At 43.1% G+C, this 24,859-nt stretch overlaps 1 protein-coding gene across 8 annotated transcripts; it reads left to right on the top strand.

Annotated features, from left to right (window-relative positions):
* The first annotated feature begins 68 nt into the window (after positions 1 to 68).
* relch (RAB11 binding and LisH domain, coiled-coil and HEAT repeat containing) lies at positions 69 to 24,497 on the top strand. Of its 8 annotated transcripts, none has more exons than XM_029146712.3 (31): positions 69 to 660; positions 5,119 to 5,208; positions 7,288 to 7,359; positions 7,502 to 7,557; positions 7,674 to 7,787; positions 7,997 to 8,191; positions 8,611 to 8,705; positions 8,884 to 9,019; positions 9,167 to 9,321; positions 9,887 to 9,962; positions 10,054 to 10,149; positions 10,896 to 10,919; positions 13,477 to 13,589; positions 13,688 to 13,778; positions 14,428 to 14,499; positions 14,594 to 14,734; positions 14,820 to 14,984; positions 15,083 to 15,230; positions 15,309 to 15,465; positions 15,542 to 15,665; positions 15,760 to 15,808; positions 16,291 to 16,370; positions 16,764 to 16,870; positions 16,950 to 17,049; positions 19,452 to 19,534; positions 20,061 to 20,124; positions 20,218 to 20,356; positions 20,456 to 20,572; positions 21,894 to 21,982; positions 22,440 to 22,510; positions 23,335 to 24,497. In XM_029146712.3, exons 1-31 carry the CDS (start codon positions 210 to 212, stop codon positions 23,453 to 23,455), a joined length of 3,591 nt encoding a protein of 1,196 aa, XP_029002545.1. In that variant the 5' UTR covers positions 69 to 209; the 3' UTR covers positions 23,456 to 24,497. The 8 variants fall into 8 exon arrangements, 6 of the variants coding, with proteins under 6 accessions (XP_029002545.1, XP_029002544.1, XP_029002548.1 ...); XM_029146711.3 differs by lacking the exon at positions 19,452 to 19,534 and adding an exon at positions 18,687 to 18,769; XM_029146715.3 differs by lacking the exons at positions 7,288 to 7,359; positions 19,452 to 19,534 and adding an exon at positions 18,687 to 18,769.
* The last annotated feature ends 362 nt before the right edge of the window (positions 24,498 to 24,859 follow it).

Here is a 24,859-nt window from a genome sequence, read left to right as displayed (position 1 = left end):
TGTCTGCAGTACCCAATCATCTTCCAACATTTCGTGCGAAAGGCGGGACTATGGATAACGTCCCTCAAATTCGACCAATCGCAGTTTAGCTTCCTTTTCCGTAAACCATAGCTACCTATCAAACTGTAGCTGCCTAGTCTCCATTCAGCAATGAGCTGGACTGATTAGCTTGGCTAGCTTGGATTGCTTTAAGTCTTTACTGTACAAAAATGGCGTCGGTCAACCCGTTTAATCTCAGTGATTCCGAGGACGAGGCTGAGCGGCGCCCTAATGAAACAGTTGACACGGAGAGAAGCCCGAGTGACGGGGCGCCAGGGCCACCGCCAGCCAATCCTTCCTCGCCTCCTGCGGACGCCGAGCGTCCGACGCTGCTGCTCGCTAGCAACCGGACCAGCCCCAGTGGCGGTGAGGGCATCTCGGCCGCGGCCCCCTCCGCTATGGCAGGCTCCGCCGAGACACGAGTATCAGTTGATGTCATCGCTGCTCAGCTGTTGCGGGACCAGTACATCCTCACGGCACTGGAGTTCCACACTGAACTGCTGGAAGCGGGCAGAGAGCTCCCCAGGCTGAGGGATTATTTCTCCAACCCTGGCAACTTTGAGCGACAGAGCGGCACTCCGCCCGCCAAGGACCAGGCGCTCGGACCTGGAGGAGCCCTGAGTAAGTAGCTCTTCCCAGTGTTTACGCGTAACTGTCAACTAGTCCTAAACAGAGCGCTGCGTGGAGCGCGTTAGCCCAGGAGCTAACGTTAGCTTATAACATTGCACTAGCGTTGATCGATTTTGAGTTATCCACCAGCTGCACCTGCAGCCGCTCAGTCCGGGGCCCACGGGCAGCGAGTCGGTTTTGCGGGTCAGCTCAGTTGGTGGACAAACACAATAGAGCATCACAGGATCCCACAAAACGCAGTAACGGCTGCGATTATAGCACGTTATTTAGCTGCAAGCAGAGGGGTAATAGTGCAGATGAATACAAATTAGGCCTGTAATGGTCACTCTAACGTACAGTAATTGGCTTGATTGGGAATTACGTGTTTTCTGCTCTTTAGGCCACACAGAGGTCAGACTTCAGGATCAGTTACGAGAGAGAGAGAGTAACAGAAGAAGCTCCCTGCTTTCACAATATTAAACTCCAAGCCATTTCCAATTTGACAAGGAGACAGGTTTTCAAAAACCCATGAATATCCATTGAGTTTAAAGTCATAAAACAGTTTTATTTTGTCCCATTTCACACAGGTGTGTAATTTAAAAACTGTAATACCCAGTACTATTATCAGTACTAACACCATAGTTGACTACTATATATTAGCATATATATTATCATAAAGTCAAGTTGCCTAAAATGCAGCCAACGGGCCTTTTACCTGTCTAGTCCAGTAAGCTTTATTCTGTTGGGTCTCACATCTGAGTGACCTATAAATGATCACACACCCACACTATCTTTTAAATAGTCACATAAACAGGAAACACTGTTGGCCCTAAATTGACTTCAGCCTAAGCTCTTTATTCATCGCCTTTCACAGAAATGAACATGCTGCTATTTGTTGGGTATTTGTTTTAGTGAATGAAAACGTGTTTTTTTTTAATATATTCCGATATATCTTCACAGTATGTTATTGCAGAAGTGATTGTGAATTGCTTTTTGCAAACACTTGAATTGCGTAAAGACCCTAAGCGGTGAGAATGAAGGCAGAGCCATTTTAGGTATGTAAAGCCTTCAATATTTAAATTGGCATTACAGTAGTATAGTATAGTTTATGAATATCTTACAATTGCAGCACAGCCAAATACATATTTATTTTCTTGATAGGGGCTCAGCAACATCCAGCTGAGTGTCTAACAGTGTGGCGTAAAGACTTATTTCCTTCCTTTTGCTGTGTATGTGACCTAAAGGATCAGGATTCTGGTCAGTAGTTGTGTATGTGGGTCTGCACAATTGTTCAGAGGTTAGTCAGATTCACTCCTGTCATTGTCTGTGTAATACCCCACCCTAGCTTTACTGTGCATGAGTCCACCCTATAGATTATTACACTTGCTCTGTGTGTATCTGTTGCAAAAGCCTAACACTGGTTGTGATCATACAGATCCCTAAAAGGTTTGAGGCATAGTACAGATTAATATTTTATGATTGTGTCTTTGAAAAGCATGACCAGACATGACAGCTTCTCTGTTGTGAAACTGACAAGAAGGTCATAAAGAAACTAAAAGCAATCGGCTGTTAGCTACTGATGTGTCCAAATAACCAAAGAAATAAGAAATTTTGGCAAAGCCAAAGAGGCAATCTACCATTCGCATATGTACATGAATAAATAAAGTAGCAGACTGGAGTTGATGAGATAGAAAATGAAATGATGCACTCAGCCAAAGGCTGTGTCACTTTTCCTTTCAGCATAATCTAATGGAGAAGACCTTGTGATCACTGGTATGATCCCTGTGCTCATACTTGATAGACAGGGTTCTCAGTTGAGAAGCATCATTTTGTTTTAAAAAGTGGCAATGTTATAATAATAATAATAATAATAATAATAATATCTCTTGAAACCCAGCTTGATCTTGGTATATTTAACATTCAGTGTGCAAAATGTCATGCTCTCAGAAGGTCTTGATAGATTTCATTGTTTAGCGTATCATTACATATCTGGAATGCATTTACAGGCACTTAGGCATTCGTTTTACAGGCAACCTTTTTGAGTAAGCGACGCGTAAACAAGAATTCTAGTTTTCATAAACAGGGTAACCTGATTTCTCATGGAGAGCAGAGATTCCCCAGCAGTGCACACAGAAAACCAAATGTCTAATCAGCTTGACAAAATGCTGCACACAAGGAAATCCTTGGAGTCGAGTGGCTGGGTGAAGAAATCACTACATGTAGTGTTTGCTTTTAAGTGAACCCTACCCAAGGTGTGACCAAAACCAACCCTAACACAATTACACTGAGACCTTTTTATTTGCTAGGAATCACTGTTGCAGTTCATCCATGCTTCCAAAATATGTCAGAGGTAGAGGAGAAAAAAATGCTCTGTCATCATCATCACATCACAGTTAGAAATAAACCCTCTTTCATCACTTATGTCATCCCGTACCCAAGCAATAACTAATCATGTGGCGTTCAGCTGACCGACCACTGGTTGTGTATTCATCACGACCACACAGTGACTCTTAGCTGGAAGCAGTCAATTGCAGAGAGCAGCTGTTGATCTAAGCCACATGACACAAGGCATCTCTCACCATTTTGCTAATTGGCAGCTAGGAAGCAGGAATTGTCGTCCCTCCCACCCCTTGTTGGTCTGTTCGGGTAGTGATTAGTCAATGTGACGTGTCTGTATGTGTTTCCACTCAAATGATGTGGGCTATATGAACTTTAGACGAGGATCTGAAAATGAATTTGTTGGGCCTTTTTCAGCTGTAGTAATCGTATCTTTCTATTAGTAACTCTACCTATTACATTATAGTGTAACCTCACATGCACTCTGGTCTTGGCCCTTTTTTCTCACTTCATGATGTGTCTCCAGTCCCCCCCCCCCCACCCCTCGTCAGTAGCAGGCTGTTTCCCCATGCAACAAGGTGATTAGTGATATTGGGGTGTGGGCCCAGCTCCATGTAGTTTACTGTAGGACTGGCTCCAAGTCGCAGCCTGTTCATTACATTGAGTTGCCTTTGTTAATGCAGCTGCTTCTGTTCATGTGCACGTTATTGATTATGTGCAACCCTCGTGTCACCAAACAAGGTATTATTGTTTGCTTTATGGGCACTGTTCCATGTGCGATTAGTGTGGTTTTAAATTAGAGCATTGTGCTGTTGTAGCTTCAGATTTGTGGGCAGCTTTTGCATTCCTTATCATTTGTGCCCCATTGTTTTATCCCAACTCCCAAGTGTTTTAATATAAGTGGTTTACAGTCTTTCTAAGGCATTCAATTTAAAATGGAGGTTTATTGCCTTCTTGGCAACTAATCATCCTCTTGTCTTGTTGTCTGTATATATCAGCTTCTTTTATCCCTTTATTTATGCTTTGGCGCTCTCACTGCCAAAGCAGGAAAAAAATATAGCCCTCCACTGCCTCAGAAAGGGCTTCCTTCTACTCACCTTTTCCCTTGATCCCTTGTACTGACAGCAGGACAAGAGGTGACGCTCAGATGTGTCACAGTTTAGACAATACACAACGGCACCCAAGTTTCTGTCAAACTAGGAACAAAGACGTGTGTGTGTGTGTGTGTGTGTGTGTGTGTGTGTGTGTGTGTGTGTGTGTGTGTGTGTGTGTGTGTGTGTGTGTGTGTGTGTGTGTGTGTGTGTGTGTGTGTGTGTGTGTGTGTGTGTGTGTGTGTGTGTGTGTGTGTGTGTGTGTGTGTGTGTGTGCGCACTGTACGCATTGTACTAGTTGTGGTACATTATGCACCTGTGCGAGCAAACACTATTATCTACTAACATTTGCGACGGCTTGCGGCAGACGTCTTTGCACAGCCAGGAAATAAGACTTGCTTTTAAAAGCTTAATGGGTTAACCTGCTATAACCATGACAAACAGCCACCCTAGAATCAGTGTCCCAGTGAAATCACAGGCCTGAGGGTGTGTTTTTTTTCTTGCTTTCTCCTAAAAGCATCATTGGACTGGCATTCTGTATTGAATAATTCCAACTAAAATTAGTATTAAACACTAAAATATCCCTTGCAGTGCAACAAGAAATGTGTCAAGCAAAGAAACATGTTCTTTATTATCTGGTTACATCATTCAGTCACATCATAAACAGTCATAGCTTTAACGCTGACATGACCGCATGCAACAGCACATTTGTTTTGACCTTCTGCCTTATCCTGACATCAGAGAGCAAACGGGCAAATTTCACACTGACTTGGCTCTGGAAGAAAAACCCAACACCGCTGGGCATGTTCATTTACAGTGTAAAGGTCTCAACAGGTAAACATATTATTATTGATGTGATGTCTTCATCTGCAGTGTTACACCCCAGCAGAATCTAATTTGCATCATAGAGTTTCCATGTCTTCCACGCTTTAACCTAAACCTGGTCTTCACAAGCTTCCAGCCTGGTTTCTGTTACTATGTTGCTGTACCTACAGTACTATGTGTTGATGCACTCACACAGTATACGTGTCTCTGTGTTCAGATCGAGCAAACAGCATCAGCACCTTGGACTCCTTGGACTTCGCCCGTTACTCAGATGATGGCAACCGAGAGTCAGACGAGCGAGTGGCAGGTGAGATGAGATTGAGCTTACCCTCGGGAAATGAAAGATGGACAAATATCAGAATATATGCAGGTGTCATAGACTATCAAAGACTTTAAAAGGGACTTGGTTTATTCCAAGCTATTTTATTACAGAGGAAAAGCTACATCACTAAATCGTTTAATATCGGAATCTGCTCTAACAGTTAGTTTCTTATCTGAGCAGTACTAATACGACTAAGTCCTGTTTTTTTAATATGTATTTGCTCTCTACATTTTCCTGGAGTCTCTCTTCAGGTTGGTAGAGGTGCCCATGCTTCTGCCAGCTGTCACACTGTTGACTCAGTCTGTTGTATTTTGGTACAGAACCTGTCTCAGCACTGTTGGAAATCACACTCCCTTCCCTTTGTGACTCCATCGTGACACAGCATTAGATAGTTTTCTGCTACACTCATTAACAGTTGGGTCTGATGCTGATGGTGCGTCACAGAACTCTGTTGTTAAGAGCAGCTGCTCTGTTAAAAAAGGCAAGTTATGCAGAGGAATAGGCTTTTATTCTTTATATGTACTGTAGGTGTAGAAGGGGCAGTGCTGTCATTCAGGGACTATTCAACAAACCTCTAAATGAGCCTTTAGCCTTGCATACAAAGCCAGAAATAGGTGGTTAACAGCACATTCAGTCTCCCAATCATTTGGTTGGCAAGGGTTACCATAGAGTCCTGACAAGCTCAAATCAGCTGATGGGAAAAACTGAACATACAATGTAATTTGAATGTACGGTAAAACCATGCAGCAGAGATGTTGGTTTCCTGCTCCCGGCTAGAATTACTACCTCAAAGCATCTTCTACCGCCCACCTTCCCTAATTGGCACCTTCCCCCTCCTCCCGTTTCTCCACAAACAGCCCACCCTCTCCTCACACTTGTCGTTTCCCACTTGTTTCTGCCAAGATGTCTGCCCCCAGCTGTCTGACTCTGGGTTTCCTGGCTTTCTCCTGACGTTGGTCAAACCCCAGTGAACAATACTGGACAAGTCACTCCATCCAGACTAGCGTTTTGATTTTTTTTTTTTTGTTCGTTTTTATCCTCCTCGTTATTTTGTTGTTGTTTTTCCCCATGCATCCTGTGCACTCTAAATCTGCTAGAAAGGTGAGGGATGATAGTCAGAATATGTGTAATTTGTCAGAAATGATCAAATACAGCCCAACTTTAAGAAAGAGTAACGCTATTCACAGCAAGGAAATCTCAACCACAGTCCAAGATAACAGGATCAGCTCAGGTTGCAGATTTTCAGTGCACACTTATGCAAGATAGTATTCCTGCTCCATTGCATCTTACTTTTTTACGTCTGGTTTTTATCTAACATGTCTAAGATCTTGTGTGTTCTTTTTCGTTATTCACACTTAGTTTAGCCTTTGTGTTTTCAGTGAACGGTAGAATGTAAATGTCCGCTGCTTCTGAATGCATACGATTTCAGAAACGGCTTGGTTGTGCTATTTTTAAAATCAAAACGAGTCTAAAATGGTAACGCATTCCAAGTGCCATACGATATTGACTCTTGAGTTTACATTCAGATTGTGTTTTTCTTAGCATTTTGGCCCAGACTATTAAAGTAAATCCTGAGTAGTGTCCTTTGAGTGGCTTGGAACCAAACAACTAAATTGCTTTTGTTAGTAAGGCACTTGCCTGAAAAATCCTTTGTCAGACAGCTCCTAGATGATCAAAGCTGCATTTCAGCAGCGTGGATAGATTTGCTCACCTCAGCTGATGTAACCTTGGACTCCCATTCTTAAGTCAGACACATGTTTTAAATGGGAGATAAACAAGGAAAGGAGATCTGGAGATGTGTCATTAGACCCACTTGTCAAACAGACCGTCATCCAGCCAGCTTTACCATGACCCTCTGCTGCATGCGTTCCTTACACCCATGATTTGCATGTGAACCTTCTTCTTTTGTTGTTTTGACTTATGATCTTTTGTGTGGTTGTTTTTCATGCCCACCTTTGTTTTATTTCTTTGTTCCCTGCATTTGTTGGATGTACTTCCTGTGTGTGTGTGTGTGTGTGTGTGTGTGTATCTGCGTGGGTGTGTGTCTTGTCACTTCCTGTCCAGTGCTGGAGTTTGAACTACGGAAAGCAAAGGAGACCATTCAGGCTCTGCGTGCCAACTTGACTCAGGCAGCAGGTGTGGCGTACTTTTGACTTCTTCTCCACATGAACCCGCTTTGGTTTAAACTTTTTCTATTTTGATCATAAGAGAAGTTTCTCTTGTTCAGTAAAGCTTGGCATCTTTTCACGCTCACACGATGCTTTCTCAATCTTCCCAGAGAGCGAGGTGCCCTCTCAGGAGAGAAAGAACTTCAAGTCAAGTCTTGAAATTCAGGTGGGGAATCTTTTAAGTGTTGAAACTGCAAAGATATGTGATTTTTGGATTCTTTAAACCTTTGTGTATCACTTTAGGACTCGCACTTTATAGCTTCTCTGTCTTCTCTGCCTCAGGAGCCTATACGCCCACTGGAGAAAAGGGCCTTAAACTTCCTTGTGAACGAATATTTATTGAAAAACGAATACAAACTGTCATCCATCACTTTCTCTGATGAAAATGATGATCAGGTAAAGATCTTTCTGGCTCACATGCATTCCTATCTGTTTTTGTTCCTAAAGCATAGAGTTTGCATGAGGTTGCTGCTCTGATGTGTGGCAGGGTCATGTGACTATAAATAAATTCAACAGTTAGGATCAGCTGTCTTAGAGCAGAAGACACCTCCACTCCAGACATGTCTTTATCCGATTATTTATTGATTTTCTTTGTTGGCTTTCAGGACTTTGAGTTGTGGGATGATGTCGGCCTCAATATTCCTAAACCCCCAGACCTGTTACAGCTGTACCGGAACTGTGGCACTTCTCTCCCTTCACCTCGGGACACAGTGGATGTATCAGTAGGAGTTGATTTCAGTGATCTTTCAGGAAACTGCATCACCCAAGATCCCCCAAAGAAGCTTGATCTTTCACAACAGGTCTGTGTATACATGTGTACTGTAGGTGGAAATCACTTGAGCTGAACATTTAACCTACATTGTATTTCTAAAGCTACCTAAGGGATTCAGTGACTTATTTGCTTTTCTATATTAAAGAATTTGTTATAATGAAATCATTTCTGTTTCAAAATCAAAACAAACAATATGTTATTACAGAAACACAGTCATTATGTTTGTTTTGGCATGCTAGAACAAATTGTGTGAAGGAACAATATTTAACACTCTCAGAGTGGAGCAGTGTAGGCGGTTAACAGAACCACAACAAAGATATTAACAGCCTAATAGTAGGCAATTAAAGGAAATAAAAAGTCTTTGACTGCTTTATCATTAGACGAGTTCTGACTCCTGGGATATCTGTTCATGAGCAGAGCCTGTAACTTGTTTGTCTGTTCTTCTAGCAACAGACAGAAGTTGTTCAGGAGTTGGAATACCAGATCAGCCTTCTCAACAGTGAGAAAGAGAGCCTTGCTGAGCAGATCAAGAAGCTGCAGAGGTGTGTGCCCACTGTATATGTTCGTGTACTTTTATAGATGAATGTCTAAGTCTGGCTGAGACACTGGTGAGAGTTGTCTAACATGTTGTATTTATATTATAATTTATATTATTTTATTTATGTTTATACATATATGACCACTTGCTACTTCACTCTTTTTACCTTATCTCTCTCGCAGTGAAATTCAGACACTAAAGAGGACCGTCTCTTCTTCACCTCCAACTATTCCTGACTTGGGCAGCCAGAACACATCTAACCCCTCCTCCTCTTCCACCAACAACACCTCCACTTCCTCTCCTGACCCTCTCTCTGTGGTACGCTGCTGTTTTGAATTTGTGTTGGCTGCATGGTTGATTTGAGATTGCTGCATTGTATCCAATGAGAGCGTGAGGCACACGTTGATATTGTCCCAGTGTGTTTGCACATATTTGATTATCAGTTTAATTTAGTTTTGCTCTCAGCTTCCTACAGATAATGGTCAGTACCTGGATATTAGAGGGGCTTCTGAGCCTGAAAGGAACTCGCATCCCTCGACCCACAATACCTCACAGTCCAATCAGCAGTCCCACAGCAAGCTTAAGAATCAGCCTCCTGTTAAATTTGATCAGCCAAACAGGTGAGTGGAAATACAGACATAGAGAGACAATGTAATAATTCTGTATATTGCCTAATTTCAAGTTACAAAAATAAATGTAGTACAATCTACTGTACAGCCAGTCACTTCTTCTCTGTAGTTCCTAAACATATCCATTAGGTGGAGATATTTAACAGTGAAGAAAACAGGATTTATTGAGCCATTGACTGCCCCCTTGTGTCGAAATAAGCATTCTGGCTTCTCCTCAGGAACAGTTCTACTAAGAACTATTCCACACATAATTTACGATTCATGTACAGTGTAACTCACTCATCTTCTACTCCTCAGTTCTCATTTGTATAATTTCAAAAGTAGTTAATATTCAGCTCCCAGTAATCAGTTGTTGGTCTCCTACAGTGTCGTGTGGACATTATATATAGCACTCATATGGGAGAGTAGCAGTGCTGAATTCTGTGGCAGGGAGGCCCAGTCCTATTCTCAATCTTCGGGTGGTCAGGGAAATCTCTGGAGTTTTTGTGGAGTGCGGATTAAGTGGTACAGTCTGGAGTGACTGGATTTGGTCCCTTGTCATTTGTGGTGTCTATAGGAACTTATCCCCAGCCTTCCAGCAAGCCCTGCTGTCCTTCTGCAGAATGTGCTCCGACAGCCGCCTTGGAGCAGAGGTCAGGACATGCTCCGTTTCCTGTCAGCATATGAATCCTAAAGTTGATTTTTGACTACATGCAGTGCATGCATAATGTCCCTCGCTTCCAGGTGTCGCGTATAGCTGACAGCGAGGAGAGCGTCATGCTAATGCTGGGCCGCTGTCTCCCTCACATCGTACCCAACGTCCTTCTTGCTAAACGAGAGGTAACCTCACGTCTGCTGCTCCTCTTGCTCCTCCTCCCCCGCCCTCTATCCTCCTCATTGTTGTCATCATCACATCATGCTTGTTCTCTCGGTGTGCAATAGATACACACAGCAGCGAGCTAAAGCTTTAAGAGAATAGATGGGCACTAAATTAATTCTGACTAAACAAAGTAAATTTTATTTTGTATAAATTTTACTTTCTAGTTTTTCTTAAGGGTATAGACATGTCAAGTCAATTATTTGCAGGTCATTCACCCATTTAACCGTCTGCTGTTGTTGAATTGGCTCTACTTACTTTTATACAACTCCACCCTCTTCTTGGTTTGTGCCACAAGGCATTCCCCAAATTCATCTAACTTGCGATGTAGTGCTACATCGTCTACGGGCAGTAACTCAAAAGTGTTCGCCATTTGTTTATAATGGACAAATTCTTTAAGTCGCATCTTTATCCTAGTTGTCCCTGGTAAATTTCTTATAACACTATGCTCTATAAAGACAGAGTCCTGTGCATTTAAGAGTAACCTGCCCAGATGCAGCTGACTTGTGTCTATCTATCTATTGGGATAGTTGCCTTTATTTCTGATGGCATTTGTTAGTACCATTGTCATCACCGTTTAATTTCTCCCTTTGCTGTCCCCATCTCCCCACTCACATTTTGCTGTCCTTATTGCTTTCACTGCTTTTCTTTTTACTCTTCTCTTTTCGTCTCACTCATTCTCTCACTCTCACGCATGCCTCTCTTCTAGAGAATGGTTGCACACCTTTGCCAGGTGAGTCTTTCACGCACCCATCTGCATGGTTCTCAAATATGTAGCTAATAACCCAGCTCCTTTTTGCTGCATCTGCTGTCACTTAGACTCTGACTTGTCAGAATTGCTACATTTTATTTACCAATAGCTTTTTTTTCATTTCTGGTTCTATTTGCAAGGAAACATGAACATTGATTAATAACACAAAGCCTATTAACATGCAGTGATATTCAGCGTGTATATGAAAATGTTTTAGCCTTGGGTGGTGGTTTAATATACATTACAATCTGAAACCCAGTGTATCTTTATCATTAATTGTTTTGTTTGCTGCAGCTCTGATAACATTTTATCTTTTTAATTATGACAATATACCGCTAATCATTTTATTTGTTTTAACTCATAATGAAGTCAAACCATGTTCTCACACTTTTTTGCTTTTATTTTCATGCGCTAAATGTTAATTTCTTAGTAAAGAGGAAGTAGATTGTAACGCCATTATAGATAAGCTGTTACTCGTTGCAAGCTTTAATGGGGACACCTGCACAGGTGTTCTGTCTACCCATAACAGCACGCATGCAGTCTGTTTATACAAATGATATGAACATTGGCACATTCATTGTTGAAACTTGATACAAGACAAAAATGTAGTGTGTGTGACAGAGCTGAGTCTGGTTGGAGTGGTTCTCCAGCTGCTTTGCATATGTCCATGGTTGTGGAGTTGAAATCAGCCACGCAAAACTCGCAAAATGAAAATATAGCAGAAAAAGACCTCAGGGTACGTTACTTCTAGAGTGGCATGTACTTTGCCCTGTGTTCGTTAGATTCACCGTAACATCACAGGCACGCCGAACGACATACACAGCTGCTCACACTTCCCTCCATGAAACCTTGTTTTTTTTAAGCACCACACGCTCTGAGACACACCTTGTTTGAATGCGATGTCCTCTTAGGTGCAAAAGGTGTTAACTTAAAATGGTGGAGTGTTTCTTCAGAGCTCTACCTGCCACCTGGTTCATTTATCAGATACTGTAAATTATTAAACACATTTTTATTCACTGTGCTGAGTGGTAACATAATGTCATAAATAAACTGCCGATCGCAAGTAACAGAAACTGTGACATGTGAATTACTGTTTAAGCAGTGTTTAAATCACAGGAAGTCTGTCCACAATCATTGAAGCCAGCTATATCAGGTCTCCTTGATTGGACTGGTGTTTTACTGCACATTAGTCTTTTAGTTTCAGTCTGTTAGAAAAAATATTTTTGTCCTTTGTTGTTTTGGAATTTATTTTTATTATCCATGCAACCAACATGTCTCAGCCATTAACTCATTCGTTAGGTTTCATTGTGCGGGAACCATCGATGTCTGTACATAATTTCATGGCAGTCAATCATCAATCTTATTATTTAGTGTTGACCAAAGTGGTGACGCGACTGACAGGCCTTGTGGCCAGCGTGGCTAGTAAAAACTGAAAACAATAGACATGTGGAGGAGTGAAGACGATGAATACTGTATCACTGCATGCACGGACTAGCGTTTAGTGGTGATTGGACTAGAAAGCTCTGCGCTTTGAAGTGAAGCGTCAGCCTCCCTGGTGTCCGGATTCTGGCGTCGCGCTGTCCGCCCGTGAAGAACACAGAAATGGAACGGGGTCATCATGGGTTCTTTCATTTTAGATGTGTGTTCATTAGGAATTCCAGCATTTGTTTTTATTTCAGACCAGTGATACTGAGCCTCCAAAACATGTCTCCTGTGAAGATGTGTCGTGTTTTCACTGCCACAAGGAGGTCATTATTCAAAGTATATAATATCACACTTTTGTGGCCTTTCGACTCCTGGAGTCAGTCCGCCCATGTTGATCTCGCCATGCAACCACTTAAAATGACCCTCTGCTACTTAAGTCTCATATTAAAAGAGAAAACATGGCGCTGACTTCAGAGTATTGGACCAACGTTGGGCAAGTTACTCATTACGACCTATCTTTACCCACATCTTTCTGGCAGGTCCTTCTGTCCATCCAGTGCTGCTGGGGTTTTGCTCGTCTTTCCAGCACTTGCCAGGAAAACATGATATCTTAGAGAAAAAAAAGTTTGTTTGAGTAAAAGGCATATTTTTAACTCTGTGTGCACTCTCTAATTTGGGTGTGTGGCGGGAATGTAGGGCCCAACCACAAGTTGGCTGTGCAAGCCCTGAATCAAGGGCAGCTGAGATGTCTCCCCTCTGACTGGAAGGACCATGAACTCTCTCTGAACTCTGTATTTCTGTACGGGAATTAGTGTAGTATTCAGGTTTGTACATGTTACTTACTGACACTAGAACCAAATGAGTCAAAGTTTAATGCCAAGAAAGTTATTGATGGTAAGTGTGTTTTCTCCAGCCTCGATCTGTGACCCCCGTGTTGTGTATTCTGCATTTCTTCTTTGCTGTTGAACCACCTTATCCCATTCTGCCTTACTTTACTCCTTAATCCTCCACACCTCACCTGCTTGACTCCTACGGACGTTTCTTCCCCTGTGTGTTGCAAATGTGACCCTCTGGAAGTCGTCTCAACAGATGCCCTCTCTGTCTTTGTCTTTAGGAGTTGATTCCACTCATCCTGTGCACTGCCTGCCTTCACCCAGAGCCTAAAGAGAGAGACCAGCTCCTTCATATCCTCTTTAACCTAATTAAGAGGCCAGATGATGAGCAGAGGTCTATAGGATGTGGATAAGATAAAATGCATACATACAAGTTTTTATGAAGGCAAACTGTTGGTTCTCATATATTCCTGCGCGTGTGTCTCTCTACAGGCAAATGATCCTGACGGGCTGTGTTGCATTTGCAAGGCATGTGGGTCCCACTCGTGTCGAGGCTGAGCTACTTCCTCAATGCTGGGAGCAGGTATGGTCCATAGCCTTTGCTGTTAGATAAGCTGCCACTTAGAAGCACAAGCACTATTTACTATAGGCTCCCTAAATTAACTACCAGCAGATTGAGATGACTTTTGATTATTTGATTTGATAAGTGCTGTAGGTTTTGTTTTTTGTTTTTTTGTAACTGTTTGAAACAACTGTTTATTATGGTAAATGTCTGCCTCTCAGTAATAATATTTATTGCTTTGTTCCTTCCTGCCCAAATAACTATTAAATTAAATTATTGAGACCCAACCTAAAAATATTTCTAGGAAGCATGTTTGAGTCAAACTTATTTGTCTTGCTTTAAATGTTGGAACTACACATACATTTTGCTATAGTGTCCCTGACTTATATATGAGATCAGTTTTGTTTGCGTAGCCACCTGTGCCCCCTCGTGCTACATATTTATGCTAAACAGAATCTGCCACACTGGCACCGACAGCTGTCAGCAGATTGGAGCCTGAGAATAAGCCCGGGAGGACAAATAGTGGTTTCCACAGGGTCAGCATGTTGATGATACTTGTGTTGTTTCCATTCCACGGAGGCTGCACGCCGTCTGCGTCTCTCCCCGCGTTCAACCGCTGCTCCGCTGTTTCTTTCAACATTCTTTCTTCTTTTGTTTCCTCCGGCTGCAGATTAACCACAAATATCCGGAGAGAAGGTTGTTGGTGGCTGAGTCCTGTGGAGCCTTAGCACCGTACCTGCCTGTAAGCACATATCGCTTCTGCAGAATTAAAAAGGGCTGTTGTTAAATCTCAGACTGTTATTCACCGATATTTTTCAACGTCTGTGTGGTTGCAGAAGGAGATCCGTAGCTCCCTGGTGCTGTCCATGTTGCAGCAGATGCTTGCTGAGGATAAAGCTGACATGGTCAGGGAAGCTGTGGTCAAGAGTCTCGGAATTATTATGGGTTACATAGATGATCCTGATAAATACTCCCAGGTATGTGTGTCAGGAGGTTGATGTATCCCCGTATGTAAATCCTTTAAATGCTACAGATATGAGATGGTATGTTTGCTCCCTACAGGGTTTTGAGCTCATGCTTCTGTCTCTTGGCGACCCATCGGAGCGGGTGGTCAGTGCAGTCCACCAGGTCTTCATTCCTGCCTTTGCTGCCTGGACCACAGAGCTGGGCACTTTGTACACTGCTCTCATTCCTTCTCTGTTGGCACGGATCGAAAAGCTGCTTACAGTAAGTACCACTTCAGTCAGAACAGCACTTTTTTTCCCCTCATATGACAAATGATTGTGCATATTGGTCCTATTATCTTTACATCCTCTTCTCTGTAGCAAGGAGAACACAGTCTGGATGAACACAAGCTACATGTGTTCCTGTCAGCCCTGCAGTCTCTCATCCCTCCTCTGTTTGCTGTGGTGCTGCAGAATGCACCCTTCACCAGCAGAGCCACACTCCACAGAGACACACCTGCAATAGAGGGTAGGACGACTCAACATGCACATGTAGAAATAATTAACTTTAAAGGACATAAAAACTAAAAGTGTTCTGGCGCTGTAGTGACCCGGTTCCCCAGGCCAGCCTCTCCCCTCCAGGATGTGGCTACCATCATAGGCAGCAGGGAGTTGCTGAGTGCCCTTCTGTTGCTCTATGACCACCAGCTGGAGCACGAGGGGACCACCAGCTGGGACAGCCTGCTTTGGGTGGTCAATCAACTGTGAGACATGCACCGTACGCATTTACGATAAGAATCATCATATCATGCACACTTACTGTTTTCTATTCGTCTGCAGCCTTCCTCAGCTCATAGAGATTGTGGGTCGCATCAATGTGACCTCCTCGACTTGCGTTCACGAGTTCTCTCGCTTTTTCTGGAGGTTTTGTCGCACCTTTGGCAAGATCTTCACTAACACTAAGGTGAAACAATGTGATGCATGATGGTAACAGATGTGTTTACTGTACACATCTTTAGCATCACTATCACTCATTAATGTTATTTGGGTACTTCCAGGTTAAACCACAGTTTCAGGAGATTCTCCGGCTATCTGAGGAGAATGTTGGTAAGAGCAGCTTTTACAGAACCTGCACATGCAGAAACCATTTACACAAGTCTGCAAGGGTACGATTTCATGTTTCCCAAGCGAGTGTTGGTAGGTGGAGTTCAGACACAGACGCTGTTGATGTAAACAAGCTATTTGCAGTCAGCTAAGGGTGTTCCCCTCTGTTTTTGTTCCGGACATGCTTCTGCAGTTATAAGAGGTGCTTGGTCTGTCATGGCTGCCAAGTAATTAAACTTTGGTATTGTGGCCATTTATGAAATGTGTTTTGTGTTGAGGTCCGGCCTGTGTTTAGGCCTTTGTGACCTTTCATCACATCATTCTATTCTTGTTAAAGCACGTATATAAATCTTAATGCAGTGCATGCGCTAGATGAAGACAATATGGCATTTTTGAACAAAATGCAAAGCATTTTGATGGCTGTAATTTAGTCTTGAATGCATGTTTTAAATTTCTGGGGCTGAAGTTGTGCTTTTATTTTACAGATGCTTCAGCAGGAAACGGCATTCTTACCAAAGCCACAGTTCCCATCTATGCCACTGGAGTGCTAACATGTTATAACCAGGTATCCTAATAGTAGTTACAGGGTCATAAGAGTCGTGTCTTTCTAAAGCTTTGTTAGTTGCATACGAGATTAATTAGTCTGTGTCTTGAGTCATTTAAATTCCTGCTTCTATGTACTGTGGTTAATATGCTTGTACGTAATAGTGTGATTATTGGGAACCACTTTACGCTTTGTCTTATTGTTCTCTGTCACGAGGGAAAATCCATTTCCAAACACATCAAGCTACCACATGTTTTTTGTTTTCATTCACAAAGTGATGCGGCACATAGTGAAGTTCTGTTTTTTGTGGTAACTTTCAACACAGCGTGTTTAGCCTAATTCAGCTTATGTTGAAACTTTGAGTGAATCTACTTGTTGTCCTGTAACTTGCACTGTTCTTTTATTTCCCTGAAGGAAGAGGATCGCAAGCTGTTGGTTGGTTTCTTAGAGGATGTTATGACAACCTTATCACTGTCTCATGCACCTCTTGACAGTCTGAAGGCCTCTTTTGTCGAGCTGGGGTAAGTCATAACACTCAAACTGTACAATATCGGACACACGTCTAGTATTAGCCATTATTTATGACTTGCTGTCTTACAGTGCCAACCCTGTGTATCATGAGTTGCTGCTGACCGTCCTGTGGTACGGAGTGGTCCATACGTCAGCACTGGTCCGCTGTACTGCAGCACGGATGTTTGAGGTACGGCACAATGAAAGCGTTTTGAATTAGAACCTGCTGATCTGTCACACACTGCCTGGCCGAAAGAAAACGTCAACACTCGGATTACTCTAAGCAAATATTTGCAGTAGGAGCCTTCTACTGAATAATTGGTGCCGTGATTTTTACTTGTACTTGTTTTATGCAGAGAGTGGCTTCACATGCACGACACAGTGCTGTTCTGATGGAAAAGATGCAGCTCTGCTTCAGACCAGGAAAATTTTTGCACTACATTGTTCAATCACAAACATCTGCTCACTTTGCACACTGTGTAAACATTTGGTGAAATCAAATTACGAAGACCCAACAGCGGAATTGAAGACAATGCTTAATTTAAATTTATGAGCAGCATGTTTTAGCCCATGATCTTGGCAAGAAGTTTATTGAACTGTGGATGTAAATGAATGCAATGACATTGCACAGGCTCCGAACAAAATCAAAGTTAAAGGTGGAAAGGAAAATATTAGTGTGACTTTTCCGGCCAAGCAGAGTCAGAAATCAAAAACCTGATATATGATATGTGAATAAATCTCTTTAGTTCTATGTTCTTTATCCTGTTAAAGCACTACATTAGAGAAAGGGTTTTCTCCATATGCTATGATAATGATGTCTTAATGTGCCAGCTCTGCTTGCTGCTACTGCTGCTGTTTAACATGCAACATTTAGGTACCAAGTGTGAATGGCTGGACCTTTTACATTAGACCCTACTGTGCACTGGTCTGAGAACTAATGTAACATAAATACCCGCAGCCTGTGAACCTTCTGACCCCGTATACTCCAGGGTTTACCATCCTTTGCAGTGGAAAGTTTAAATAATCAGACATGTTTTGCTATTTTACAAAGGATTACATTTACTCAGTTTTCGTCTTCCTACTTGATTCCACTTTTTAAGATTAAATCAAATCACTCAGGGCTGTGGTAACAAACTCAACAGCTTTGAGATCGGTGCACATTTCAGGGTCCAATGTTTGGGTGAGGATCTAGGCATAGCTGTAGAACTGGGCCTGCACTGACCTACTGTCACCCTGAGGGAGGAGGAGTGGTAGCTGTATTCATGTCCCTCACCCACCCCTACCACATTTTGTGAAGTGCCCTTTCCCAACACCTCACGTTCACCATTCCATAGTGTTTAGCTGTCCACCATTGTCCAAGATGTGGGTTGAAAGCTGGTCCTCTACCACATATCCCAGATCAGATTATTTTACTCTTGAGCATTTTAGTAATTAGTCATGTGATTTGAATGAGCCATGAGTTAATGTGTGGAGCTCTCAGCTTTATGCTCACGATACTGTAAAAGTACTATATTAGCTTTTTGTCATTTTCTGTGCATACCTCTGTGTGAGCATGTGTGTTTGAACGTGTGTGTGAGTACACACACTGGCTTGAGACATGCAGTGCCGTTCAGTGCCTTGCAGCTATAGTTCTTGTCATTTGTTTATCACTTTCTTCCTATCTTTTTTGTGTTTTTTCTTTCCCTCCCCTTTTTGTTTTGTATCTGTTTTTTGTTTTTTTTCTTCCCCCTCCTCTCCTCAAAAATCTATTGGCGGTGTTGCGCGCTCTTGTCCCAATGCCCCGCCCACCTCTGTGACATCACGGCTGGCTCGTTCCAATCCGATCAGCTGCTGGTGAAGGGGGTTAATGAGACGCTGGTAGCTCAGAGAGTGGTGCCGGCTCTCATCACACTGTCCTCCGACCCGGAAATGTAAGTGGAACCTCAGCAACGACAACAACAAACCGCGCCGCGTCTCTCTCCCCCTTCTCTTTGCCAACTGACAACCGTCCACATGAACCAAGTCTTTGCCTTTTCAGGAGCAAATTTAGAGACAATCTCATCAGTTCAGCAACTGACATGATTTGAAATTGACCTTCCATTATCTGGCCTCTTAAGACATGTCTAACTATCATTGTGGTTTGAGTGTACTCCTGTTGGGGATCAGCCTTGGCCGTGTGGTGGTCCATCAGCATACCTAATGTTCGTACTCACACTCTGCATGTCACCATCGTCATTCCTCAGCACTAATCCATGCCAGCTCTGGTTGCTTCATCACTCTGCAACGCTAACCAGATCCTAGCCTGATTGGTGCTTTCACATTGCTCATATGTGGCAACAGCACAATCCCAGCATGCTCTTCTGTAACCCATCACCTCTTCCCCCACCCTCCCTTCATTGAAGCAGGACCCCTCCTCCCGACTGCTGGTGGTTGGTTATTTTCACCTCTTCTGTCTTAGTTTTTTCCTCCTCCTTTTCTCTCTCTCTGTTCTCTATCTTTACCTCTTCCTTTTACTAGTGGTTTCCCTCCCTCTGTCTTTTCCTCCTCCTGTCTCTGTCCCTCCCTGCCTCTCCCTCTCCCTCTCTCTCATCCTGCTGTGTGGTGGGTTTGCAGTTGGTTCTCCGAGGCATGAGTGAAGCATTAGTAGATCGCCGGGCGGCTCCGGCCCTTATAACACTGTGCAGTGGGCCTGAATTGTGAGTCAACCGACACAAGACAACCCTTCTGTTTACATTGTCATTTAGTGGGCTGCATCCTTACAGTGTTTTCCTAGGTCTGCGGTGACAATGAAATATTTTGACCATGCGGCATGCACTGAAATGTGTCGATGATGTGCAAGCTGCTTTAACCATCACAAGAGCAAGGGGAAATGTGATGATCAAATTATTTGCCACACTGTAGGAATGCAGCCCCATTTCATCTCATCATTTTCTGTATGAAATTGAAAGCATATATTTTTGGGTGCACACACACTTGTCAATTTAACATTTTATTAAGATCTTATATTTTCCTGCTGCTACTCACAGTGGAATGATTATCTAACAGCATTAACCTTGCTACTGCAATTTATTTAAAACGTTTTCAGATATTATATTTTAGTATATTTTACTTAATGACTTCTTTGCAGAAAATATTTGACTCTCTCTAAAAACATGCGTCAAACCTAAAAAATGGCAAATGTGATCGATGACTTCATTTTCTTACTCCCCTTGCTGATTTTAGTTCAGTGAGGATATCCACCATTCCTGCTTTTGGGACCATCATGGAAACTGTCACACAGAGAGAGGTAAGAAGCCAGTAGCTAATGCGCACACAGTAAGACAGACATACAGTAAAGTATGTCTTTATATAACCGATGTTGCTTCCTGTTCATGCGTAGCTGCTGGAGCGTGTAAAAATGCAGCTGGCGTCGTTCCTGGAAGACCCTCAGTATCAAGATCAGCATTCGTTGCACATGGAGATCATCAGGACATTCGGAAGAGTGGGACCGAATGCAGAGCCGCGGTTTAGAGATGAGTGTATGTCAAAGAATGAGTCTTGATTTCCGCCTCTTCCTCGTCTTCTCGCTCTCTAACGATGTGTCTGTTTCTTCTTTTTTTTTTTTTTAATCACTCTAGTCGTGCTGCCACACCTTCATAAGCTGGCGCTGGCCAACAACAGCCAGGCAATAGAGAGCAAGAGGATTGACATCGCCACCCAGCTGTTTGAGGCCTACAGCGCTCTTTCCTGTTGTTGTATCCAGTGAATTATTCTTTTATAGCAGCCTTAGGAAACCTGAGGCTAAAACGTGCAGTCCAATTCTACCAAGGCCTCAGCTCATGTACTATTTAATAACAGCTTTATTGTATGTATTTCCAAAGCTTTTACTAGAAGTCAGTCACGATTGGCTCAGGACCTGTCTTGGTTACGGTAACTCTGAGTCAGTGGGAGCGCCGTTAGAACAACTGGTTAAACGCTAGCTGCGCTGGTCAGACGTGCTCCGGGACGCGCCTGTGTAACAGTGTGCTGCTGCATATCAGCGCCGGCCTCTGCCCGTGTGTGTGTGTGTGTGTGTGTGTGTGTGTGTGTGTGTGTGTGTGTGTGTGTGTGTGTGTGTGTGTGTTGGCAGAGTGCGCCTGTCATTTGGCAGGAGGAGAAAGGGAAAATAAGCTCCGCTTGCCTCCGTTTTGGGCCTGGAGGTAATTACAGGGTTGGTTAAGCAAAGGAAAGGATGAGAAAGGGAGAAAGCATGAAAGGAAGTAACAGGACCAGTTCCCAGGATAGGTCTCACATTTATATCACCTCTGCTCTGTCTCTGTCAGTCGTCTGCTATTCTCCTCTTACTGTCTCTTCTCACACACTTTTTCCTCTCTTTGTTCCATCGTTTCTCGAGCTCAATCCACCCACATACTGGACTAGCCGGCCCGCGCTTCATTCCTGTGGGTCTTGGCTGTGATTTCACAGCGCTGCCGTGTCCAGGAGGGTATAGCCTAGACCTCAGATTTTTTTTTTACCTCCCACTGCCCGTGTTCTCTTCTAATCAGCGTGACAAACTGAAATTGTACATTCTCATCTCTAAAAATACAGATCTGTCCACTTTGCCATTATAGCTCCACCGACTGTGACAGGTGGTGGAACACGTGCGGCTCTAGGCGTAGACGTGTGTTTAGCATGTGGCTCGGCATCAGCTTTCTCATGCGGCAGTATTTCCAATTATTCTCAGGTAAACTCCAATATAAATATTGTTTGGATAACGCTTCCAGGAATTACACGATGGATGAAGCGGCCTTGAAGACAGCATGTTTTCTGTTGATATGTTTATACATGTAAGAGGAAAAACAAGAAAATCTAGTAAAGATAAGGCTTTACAGCACTGTTCCTGGAATTATGGATAAGATGGGTATTATAGTTCTCAGAGGCTTTTGTTTTTACTAAAAACACCTAGATTTTCTCTCTTCGCCAGCCTCCAGCAGTTTTAGCTTGTCGACTGTCTGATTCTACCGTTCATACAGCCTGTTACAGTACATGTCTTGTACAGTAGTAGATGCCAGTTGTGTTCCTTGACTTCCTGCCCAGTCATTTCTGAGGAGGTGATGGTCACCCACTTCCTGCCTGGCCTGAGATGTCTCCGCGCCGACATGGAGCAGTTCTCCCCTGAGCACGAGGTCAGGAGCCCCACACAGACTCGCACGCGCTCTCACACACACCGGGAACTTCAGGCCACGTATTCAGACGCCGACTCTGACGACTAAACTCCACACAAATATAGTACACAGTCTGCGTGGAGCTAAGACTCTCATGCAGTAACTCTGGCCAGAAACGCGAACGCACCTCTTTTGTATTTTCTCACATGATTCATTTCATATGAGCATTTTGTCAAGGTGACTAACGGTCAACTGACATTCTCCTCGTCTGTGAGGTCGACACGCTAGATTCTAAGATTTTCCAACGTCAATTCAGAAAAATGTCTGAATACTTGTGCAGCCTTCGGCCTTTCGTCACCACCAGATTTCTACCACCTGCAATTCACATACTTGCAAAAGAAATGCATTCTGGCCACGTTCCATTAAGCAGTGACCAATTAAAGATGTTCCCAACTGCACCTGTCTCTGTCGTCCACAGGTGATCCTGAGTTCCATGATTAAAGAATGTGAAATCAAAGTGGAAAACCGAGCGATGGCAGACGCACAAGGGTGAGAACAATCACATCCTCCGATCAAATCGCAGAAATGATTTGCGAAACACGGTTGGTTGTTTGTAATTGCATGGGATTAGGACGGCAAGCGAGCACTCAGCACTGTTTGCTCAGGGCCTGTGATGTGGATTTATTCCTCATGGGTGTGTTCTCCAAAAAGCTGTCATTTAAAAGCAGACGTTAAGATCTTAGTGCTCGTGCCAAGAGACTTGTTTTCTTTAGGGCTCTGTCACTTCTCCAGCCATAATTGGTTATTTGGCTCTTTCTCAGCTCTATGTTGTGTGAAGCAGATTTCATGCTCTGAATGTGGTGTCATGGCATTCTACTGTATCAATTACAAAGTGTCTTGTGCTTAGGCTGCACATGTTTAATGCTTTGCACATTTCTGCAGAGTGATGGTTTTGTGATTCCCTCAGAGAGCTATGCACAGTTCACAGTTCGCACGAAGATTTAGCTCCTTCGTTTCCTAAGCGATGAGCAATTGTGGTAGCAAATTCTTGAGATATTCTCACACGCTACAGTTTAGGATCCACATAAAATGATAATGTACAGTAGGTGCAAAGATATGTTTGCTCTTCTGTTGAGCAACACGGCAGTTTAACCCTAACCCAGCTACAGTTTGTGTGGAAGTGGTCTGTTGTGCGTCCTCTGTGAGTCTGAAGTAACGCAAAAGAGGAACTGAAGGAGTCGTTGGACTGTAAAATCAGACAAGGCTGTGGAGGCAGATAGAGAACAGAGAGCAGGGCGTCCTTTGTTCTCTCTGCTTTTACTTGTGGATGTCTTTTCACTGATAATTCACTTTTTTTTTCTTTTTTTTCAAAGCTCCATGTCCATTGCCTCCAGTTTGGTGGGTGAGGACGCCAAGACCAAGTTCCTGAGCAAGATGGGTCAGCTGACCACGTCTGGCGCGATGTTGGCCAACGTCTTCCAGCGAAAGAAGTGATCACAGCACTGACGCACGCCACAGCAACTGACAAACGGTGGTTCGGCCTAAAGTGGGAATGAGTCGGGTGTGTTGTTCATTCAGTATCAAGAAAACATTTAAAATCTCTAGTGCAGAACATTTTTTATTTTGGCGGTTTTCACAACGGAAGCCTAGGTTTTTCCATCTGCTCATTTTTTTTCGCTCCCGTGATTAATAAAGTCTAGGAATTTGTTCCGTGTTGTTAACAGTGTCATTTCAGAAAAGAGGGAGACGAAGAGAAACAATTCTCAGTTTAGAAAGTCGCCCAACGTGACAACAGGGACGTCGTTGCATTTCTCTGGACTTGAGTGTCACCGACTCGAATGAGAGCTTCTCTCGGAAGAAAAACTGATTGGATGCTGGATGCCACATAGACTTGGGTTTTTTTTTATGCCATTTGGACTGGAGGTTCTGTGGTAGTGACGTTAACTTGCATCTGTGAGAGTCGTACTGAAATGTTAAACCACAAATTTACTCCGTCTGTTTGGAAAGCGTTGTGCAGAATGGTGCATCCGTACGGCTCCGAAGCGTCGCCTACTTGAAGCTATAAAAATGTTGTCTTGCCTTTATTTCTTCTAAATCGGTTTTGTTTTGTTTTTGTTAATGTTGTTTTGATAGCTTCTATTTTATAACTTATTTGTCTTAATGAAGGAAAAACATACTTTATTCCAACTTCCAAAGAAATTTGCACTTCACTTTATTATATATATTTGTTTTAATTCAGAGTCGTCTAAATAATGAACATTATCACTACTGCTTATGGCTAATGTGAACATTGATCACACACATTCCCGTCCGTTGCATCGTCCGTCTCTCTGCGTTGGAGTGTCTCTGATCATAGTCATTTTCTTCCTAAAGTGGTTATTTGTTGTTATTTTTTTTTGGTTGTTCATTTTGGACATGCTCTAAAATAAACAGTAAAAAAGTGTATCATACACTGAACTGGACATGATGGTACTCGTGTATATTTGACATTGGTGTCATGGAGTAATAAACGATGGACATCCCTTGTGTATTTACATCCAGGTGTGGCGGCTCTGCGTGTTTTCAGATGCGTCGCGTGTCCCCAGGTCAAAGTTGTTGAAGGCAGTAAAACACTGGTACTGTCCATGTCCCTCACACCTGAGCCTTTGATGTGATAAACTCAACACACAGCCTGGTACAACAAACCAAAGTCCGTCTCATGGGACATTCCCAACATTTCACCCCAAATAAATCTGATTCGCAGTCAAAATGATCAGAGTGCATGATCAAAGAACGCTTGACCCAACTTCTACTGATTGAACACCTGCTGTCATTCAGGGACGGTAGGGATTGTGAGTTACGCAAGTTTTGCACCTGTCTTATACTTTAGAACCGTCCTGAATGAGCTGTTGGGGAATG

Source organism: Betta splendens, chromosome 4, assembly GCF_900634795.4.
Source record: "Betta splendens chromosome 4, fBetSpl5.4, whole genome shotgun sequence".
NCBI lineage: Eukaryota > Metazoa > Chordata > Actinopteri > Anabantiformes > Osphronemidae > Betta > Betta splendens.
Note: the sequence above shows the minus strand (reverse complement) of the source record. Positions and strands in the feature narration are given on the sequence as shown.

Coding starts and splice junctions, on each gene's coding strand:
- relch (XM_029146712.3), top strand. CDS start 210: ATGGCGTCGGTCAACCCGTTTAATCTCAGTGATTCCGAGGACGAGGCT. Junction 20,125..20,217: donor AAACTGTCACACAGAGAGAG/GTAAGAAGCCAG, acceptor GTTCATGCGTAG/CTGCTGGAGCGTGTAAAAAT. Junction 21,983..22,439: donor AGTTCTCCCCTGAGCACGAG/GTCAGGAGCCCC, acceptor TGTCGTCCACAG/GTGATCCTGAGTTCCATGAT.